General features: G+C 32.5%; 1 protein-coding gene across 5 annotated transcripts in view; it reads right to left on the reverse strand.

The window, feature by feature from the left end:
- LOC148603533 (receptor-type tyrosine-protein phosphatase N2-like) overlaps window positions 1-4975 on the reverse strand; it is a 136763-nt gene extending 131788 nt beyond the window's left edge. Inside the window, exon 1 of one of the 5 annotated variants that reach the window (XM_088554054.1) lies at window positions 4352-4975. In XM_088554054.1, coding sequence (XP_088410180.1) covers window positions 4352-4445 — 94 coding nt within the window. In that variant the 5' untranslated portion in view covers window positions 4446-4975. Of the gene's footprint in view, window positions 1-3743; window positions 4085-4165 lie in introns of those variants that run through there. The other 4 variants (XM_088554053.1, XM_088554052.1, XM_088554055.1 and 1 more) reach the window with 4 other exon arrangements.
- Window positions 4976-8251: the final 3276 nt, after the last annotated feature.

An 8251-nucleotide genomic window follows, 5' to 3' on the forward strand; every position in this document is an offset into this window, starting at 1 on the left:
CACGCTTCCTAATATATGCAGGTTGTAGTTCTCTACATGTAATTTATGAGTACATGTAATTGTCATCTGGCCAAGTACCTAAACAATGTATTACTGAAAGTCCCACTATTAAAGTAGATTCAGTCATAATGCAGGGGTCGAAACAAAACTTTGACAAGTACATTTCATGACACAACTTGTCCACCTCTAGGTGGTCTGCAGAAGAAAATCTTGAGAATTTTCTTTTTAACTTTGCACAGTTGTTATATACATGTACATGAAAATAAAGTCTGATATCATCTTAAAAAAACAAAAAGAGATGGATGACAAATGTCAATGGATAAGGGCTTAAATTTTCTGTATTTTTAAATGTACATTGTACATGTAACTAATTCAAGAATTCTATTACATCAACACATAATTGCTTAAGGTCTAAGAATTGACTACATTGTAATTCAATTTTCTGACAATGACAGCAATATCTGAAGTTCCATTGCCTTCCTGAGAAAATCAATTTACAGATTTACTTGTCACTGGTGAGGGATGATAAAAACAATAAAGGCTTTAATATGTTTACGAAATAAATATAGCAACAGGATTTGTTGAGTCTGACCCAGTCCTTGTCAAGCTTACTGGTAATCTTTTGCCGCTTTCCAAGGTTAAAGAAGTCATAGTTTCAAATACTTTTAGTCTAAACCTAGGTATTGTTAACACTTGAATCTAAATCCTTACCTGCCCCTTAAGAATTATCAATCCCATTGTAAATGATTTATTTCTACCAAAGCTGACTAGGGACTGATGGTGATAAAAATTCCACATACCTAAATTAAAATCTTAGACTTTATTATGTGCAACATTAAAAGAAAAACATAAATTTCCCTACATTGAATATCATTTCCAATTTTTCATGTAGAGGAGTAAAATACATGAATAATATACAGGTATGAGGGCAATCAGTGGCAACCAAAATCATGAAATATAATGAATTTTTAAAATTATGCAAATACTTAATATGAGTTAGCCACAGCCTACAACCAATCTTTGCACTGACATTTTTTTAAAAAAATGGACAATAGCTGAAAGGAGTAAGATTGCATAGGTAAACAACTGTCCATTTTAAAAAAAAAATTATATTGTACAAATGTACTTGATCTAGATACTGCACATAAAATCTTGTTGATTTTTTTCTAGTTTTTTTTTTCATGTTATGAACTGTATATCATAATTTTAATTTCAATGTAAAGGGCTACTTTTATTTTGAATTCTGTTCCTGGACTCGTTTCTGACGGCTTGTCACATGTTCTTACATCTTGCACTGTTGGCCTTGCATGCGATGCTTGGTATAAACAGTCATGAAATTTTTACCAAAACAAATGTTAGACATACAATGTAATTGTTAATTTAGTGCAAATTTTGAGCAATTGATTATAGCTAGGAGCCCCTTCCCCTTTTCTGGATCAATGAAAATGTCTGTCATTTCAATCAGAGTAAGGATACATTGAAATTAAATTATGGAGAGACTGACTCTCCTTATCTGTTCTATAAATTTTATGTAATGGAATTAAATACCAGTATCTCCTTAGTCTATGAATTAACATCAAAAGAATTATCTAACTGTTTACCTGTGAAAGATTAATAATTTATCTAACTAAATGTAATTATTTCAGAATAAAATATTGATATTGATCAAAATTTAAGGTTGGAATACAAATAAACTGTGAAAACTATAAATGGATTTTAATCATATGTACCAAGCATAACTGTATACATGTAGTTTGAAATTCGTACCTGTGCATTGACCTCAAGTCCGAGTTTGGGAAGGGCCCTTGATCAAATGGGCTTTTCATTTCAATGTATTATTCATTCAATTTTTTTTCATTTAAAAGACCATTGTAGTAGTTTTTAACATTCTACATGTATATAAATTGCTGAGATAATCAAGGGCTGCTTTGAAAGTTGATGAGCCCCTACATTCCCAATCCCCGGTGTGACCATGAAAAGTTGCAATGCTTAGTTGTGCTACATATGTAAGCATACACCAACTCATACAGGAAGTTGATATCAGATAGCAACCAAATTCACTTACCATGTATGCCTCATCTATAAAAAGCCACATACAAAATTTGAAATCAATCTATCTATTGAGAGCTGAGATAAATATGACAAATTAAAAGTTGTCCTATTGCTGAGGACAAGTGAAACTACCATTTGGATAAGTAGTTGAAGAATTATACTTGCCCAGTCTTTGCCGTCTTAATTTCAGACAGCAAGCCCCTACCCTTAATCTGAAAATAACTTTATATAGGTTACATTGCCTTGGAAGCAAAATTTCAGCAAGCCCGCCTATATTTTCATCAGCATTGGCTGGTGGGCTTGTCCCAATATTAATGACTGCTTGCCTGGAGAACAACTAAATCTTACTCAATTTTCAACATTAATTACCTAGATTTCGATTTGGACAAGAAAAATGTTCACTAACTTGTAAAATGTTAACTTCATACCCTGTCAATATTGGTACTGACTGACAGAAAAACAGTTGACAAAGTAATTTCACAAAGCTGGAGCATTGTTTATCACTTAAGGGCCTCCATCATATCCTTTTTGAAACAACAGTCTGGAAAGTCATGTTAAGGATTTTTTTTTATATACATACATGTACATGACTTTCAAACTTGATAATGACAACAATCATGAGGGAGTTTATCCATGTGAAACAAAGAAACTTCCCACAAAATAAAACTATGCAATCAAGCACAGATACTCCTGAATCCAAAATTTGCAAAGTGAAATCAAGTTTGAACCATCATGTAAATGGTCCGCAGAATTATAGAACAGCTAGATAGAAAGACTATGCACCCAATATTCAGAAACACCTTGGCACCTAAGCAATTTTATGAGCACTTCATTAAGACAAGAGTCATTTGCAGAATGAACAGTCAAATATAAATGTACCTTCATTTTACCTAACTATGCAATATTAAACCCTATCTGTATAGTGAACCTTAAAACCTTTTTCATATTCCTAACTTCGACTTCATTTTTTAAAAATTTTGACCAAAGGGAAATATGCTTCCAATCCAATAGAGGGGTTTATAGTCTGACTGAAGCAATGGACAACAGTAGACTTCAAATTCAAATATTGACTTATAGTAGCTGCGGTAAGTACTTGGATACTTTTGAATAATTATTTTCAAACCATTTAGCTACTTACTGAAATGTGAATAGTTAAGTTTCAAAGAAAAACGTTTACTGTTCTTCCTTTCCCCAATCAGACTGCCAACCAGGGTGTCGGATGTTGGTGGGTTACATCCCTTTGAAAAACTTGCTAAAATGGCTTGCATTCAATAATATGAAAAACGATAATTCTGTCGTCTTTTTTTTTTTTTTTTTATTTTGAAAATGGAATTCACTTGTAAATTCACTAAATACCTTATAACATTTCAACTGATATCAAATACTATTTCTCCTATCTTAGCATTCACAAAATGTGTTTAAAGAAAGCTGTAATATATAATAAAGACCAAGAACATATAAATTCAGTCCTTACATGTTTCAGGAATGATTTAACAAGGTCTACAAACGAAGTGGAAATTGGCAAAATCAGGGCTAAATACACATTAAAAAATGAATTGTAACAGTAAAATCTGGATTTGAAATAGCGTAATTCTGCTAAAAAGTGGAAAAAATTTATCCCTGATGTTTAAATCAAATATAATTGCTGAAATGCATTTCTTATTTTTGCAATTGTTAATTGATAATCTTACACTTTAAGAAATTCCAATCCACAAAACTACTAGCATGAATTCAGAAGCAGCTTCAAACCCAGGGCACCCTGTCACGGATGTGCTTCCAACTACAATATATAGGGCTTCAACATTCCTCCCCCTTATATAGTGTAGACAATTTAACCAAATTATTATTTTCAATTTTATTTACTTTTTATCAATCTAATGGAGAAATTATGTTCTACAGAAAAAGTTGTGTCACTTTTATGTGGATTTTCAAAATTTTGTACAACCGGAAGTGTGGGAAGCGTCTGCTAAAGTGCTAAACAAAATTATGTTAATTTTGGAAAATAAACAAACCATATTTCACCGAAATGCTGTAGATTGACTGTTCGGTATGAAATGATGAAGAAACCATGCAATGAAGGAGTTAACATACGAGTGAACGAGGGGATACTCACCGACCGTTCCCAAAGGAAACAGATTTTCTAAGGGGGCACCAAAACAGCAGCCTCTGTAAACCGCCACCACGAGGAAAAATAAACATGATAAAACCGACGGCATATCTCTATAAAGCCGTCTATATATCCCCCATGCTATGAATAGTGTTAGTAAAGCGTTATGAAGAAATTAATCCATGTTAGTACGTTTAAAAATGTAGTAACATCTCTGTTTTCTCTCCCGAAATCCAAACCTTTCTGATTTTCTATTCAAAATGGCAGGTGCGCTATGAATATTCATTGTACATCACATGACGTCACAATGCAATTCCATTCACGTTCTCTGGAAAATGGAAGTGATAATACACAGAATATAGATTTATTGATTATGTCCTATTTCAACGTAAATTCTCTAACAAAATTCAATAATTCGTGTAGGAAGAGTTCTGACGTATACTAAAGATAAATTTGTATTTGTTTATTTTTATCTGAAGGCGGTTTGTTTTAACTGCAAGTCATGAAATGATTTGGGAGTAATCAAGTTGGAATTAATTTCAATCAATTTCAGATAAAAGGAGATAAAAGAGACTACCTGATGTTGACATAAAAGTTCTCAGGATTATAGTTATTTCTGTTATATGTAGATATAATAATACGTACATGCTGTTTTATTTTATTGTTTCTTGATCTTCATTTTAAAGTTGAATCCGTGTTTCATTTTCATGTTATTCTAAATTTGGTTCTTTGTATATGTTTCCGTTTTTCTTCTGTCCTGTTTTAGTTTCTTTCCGTTTTCTATTGTGTATTTTTGTTTTTGTTTCTGTTTTTTTTTTTTTTTGTGTGTTTTTTTTTTTGTGTTTTTTTTTTTTTATTTATTTATTTTTTTTTTGTTTTTGTATATTAGAGGGAGAAGTCACATGTACAAACGTAATACATATCTAACCTATACAGAACACTGCCGTTGCTATTTGACTGTTTATTCGCCAATTTCCTCAAATTTCCCTGTTGAATGAGTGATCAATGGAACCAAGTTTCTAGCGAAATCAAAAGAGTGTAATCTAGGGACAAAGGCCAGACATGGTAAACAGACACACACAACAAAGAGCATAAAATAACCAGAATATTACATACAAAGTAACAAAAGTAAATGAGCAACTCGGGCTCCACTAATAACTGGGAGCATGGACCAGGTGCACCGGTAGGATAAACGGCACTTGCATTTCTGAAAACGCCCGCTGAGTTGCTCATAAAAAGTCAGACGAAAGAGGAAAGGAAAATTATGACAAGTTGAACAAATCAGTTTTCATGGTGCAGATGGATACACCGTAACCATTCACGGGTTCATGATGACGACCATAAAACTTCTGTAGTGACGACTTCAATTTTGTGGCAATATAACCCTGGTCCAGAAGGCCTAGTCTGCGTACTTACGGCAAGCTCTGGCATAACGTTTGAGTAGTGATATGAAAACTACATACGTATGTATGTGAGGAAGGGGTGTTCACTCAGATGAAAGGAAAGTTGATAGTACGGAATGAAAAGTCGTCGCGTTTGTCGTATAGTTTGGTCAATAGTTTTCCTTTACCATCAATCTCAAAGTGTAGGATAGATATGAGGCTGACTTCACAGTGTCTGTAGTATCCTTTATCTCAAGTTTCGTTGGGGTAGATGCGATGTATAAAATCCCCGAAACTAGGATTATTTAACGATAATACGTCATCTATATAGAAACTGAGATTAAAGGATCTAGCTAAATGGTTTTTGGATCAGAAGTCATCCTCATAAGAGTGAAGGAATAGGTCAGCAAGTAGAGGAGCACAGTTTGTTCCCATTGAAATGCCGATCGTTAGTTAAAAAACGCGTCCACCACACTTGATAAATATGTTGTCGATCAAAAAATTCTAGCATTTTGAAAACTTCTTCTGAGTATTTGAAAGATGATTTGAAATTGTTTTCTACAAAACTATGAGGAATCTCTACCAAGAACTTCATATTTGTATCTAGGTGTACCGTCTTTTTTTTTTTTTTTTTTTGAGTAACAACGATGTATAATGTGTTTTGATTTTAACTGAGTATGAGGATTAGAAGTATAAAGAGTTGAAAAATCATATATAATGCTATTGTATTCTGCTAATAATCTTGAATTGAGGGTTTCCAGAATCCACATAGAATTAATACCACTACGGGAGTAACAAGTGTCGTGGTAGGACTGAAGACCCTCTTTGACAACTGTGAGTATAGAAGTTAATGGTTTTGAAAGCGGTTTGGTGCTACATTTTGCAGATAAAAAAATAGGGTAACATTGCTAAAGGTGTCCGTAAAAAAAACACTGGATGGATTTTAATGAGTGATGTACCAGATTAAAGATACAAAAAATTGTAGAATGGCAACATGCATGTTTTATTTATCTAAATGCTTTATCTGAATTAAAAGGAATGTAAATATGTTTAAGTTCAAAATAAGGTCTTTTCAGACAAATAAGCAAAATTCACTTTTTAAAAGGTTCATAATGTATGATTTGTCACTGAATGTTTTGTGATAACTATTGCATTTATTAAAATGAAATTAATATCAAATGAAACATTTTTAATAAATGTGCTTTTAATAGCAAAATATGATGACTGAATCAGTATACCTATGTCGCGAGAAAGAAATATAAATTCCCTCGTATCGATTTATCAATCTTACAGAAAGATTATTCTGCGCCTTTAATGACTTCCACAAGGCTTTCGACACTGTGTGGAGAACAGGCTTGTAGAAGAAGTTACTGAGGAGTGGAATTAAGGGAACGATTTTCACTGTTATATACAACATGTATGATAATATTAAATCCTGTGTTCAATATGATGGTGAACAATCAGATTTTTCCCCTGCTTGACAGGTGTCAGACAGGATGAAAACTTGTCTCCCTTCCTTTTCTCAATTTTTCTAAACGATCTTGAGGACATTCTTGAAGATCGTGGATGCTCTCCGTTGCATTTGGTGCAAGATCTAGCTGACCGTGATTTTGATATTTTACTCAGAATTTTTGTAATTTTGTATGCCGATGATACTATACTATTAGCCGAAACTCCTGATGGGATGCAGAACGCACTAAATATTTTTAAACAATACTGTAATTATTGGAAATTAAAGGTTGATGTTAGAGAAGACAAAAATTATGATATTTTGTAAACGGAAATGTAATATTAATTTTCAATTCAGATTACAAGACGAAAGTATAGAAATTATAGATACCTTTTCTTACCTAGGATTATCTTTTAAGGACAATGGCAATTTTCCTAACGCCAAACAAAAGCGTGTTAACCAAGCTCAAAGGGCTTTATTTTGCATTTATATAGACATTAGAAGCCAGAACATTTCTGTTGATCTCCAACTAAAACTTTTTGATGCTATGATTGAACCTATTTTACTCTATGGTTCTGAAATTTGGGGATATGAAAATTTACAAATAATAGAAAGAACGCACCTTAGTTTTTGTAAAAGAATTTTGATGTTTCGAAGCGCGACCCCCAATTTTATGGTTTATGGAGAATTGGAGCGTTTTCCTTTAAAAGTGAAAGTTTAAAAAAAAAGAATGTTGTCATTTTGGTATAGACTTACCAATAACAAAGATAAGTTAAGTAGTTTGTCTTATTCTTTATTGTATAAACTGAAATGTAATGGAACTGAGAGCTTTAGATGGATGAGTCAAATCGAACGTATATTTAATGAAACTGGCATGAGATATGTGTTTTAAATCAAGATGCTCAGTTTGACTTAAATATGTAACTAAAATTTTACAAGATCAATTTATACAAAAGTGGTTTAGTGACTTAAATAATTCTTCTAGAGGACAAATTAATGGCTCATTTAAATTAGAATTTTCACTTGAAAAATATCTTATAAGACTTCCAGAGCCTAGCAGAATTTGGATAACTAAATTACGTACGTCAAATGTACATCTCCAAATAGAAACTGGAAGATGGTTTAATGTACCAAGACATGAAAGATTGTGTACTTTATGTAAGAATGGAATAGGGGATGAATATCACATTTTATTTATATGCAATAATAGTGTAGTAACAGAATTCAGGAGTAAATTTATTCCCGACTATTATATACAGT

The sequence above is a fragment of the Perna viridis genome, chromosome 11 (genome assembly GCF_037379345.1).
Source record: "Perna viridis isolate PV_CMFRI_1.1 ecotype Kerala chromosome 11, ASM3737934v1, whole genome shotgun sequence".
In the NCBI taxonomy this organism is placed as follows: Eukaryota; Metazoa; Mollusca; class Bivalvia; order Mytilida; family Mytilidae; genus Perna; species Perna viridis.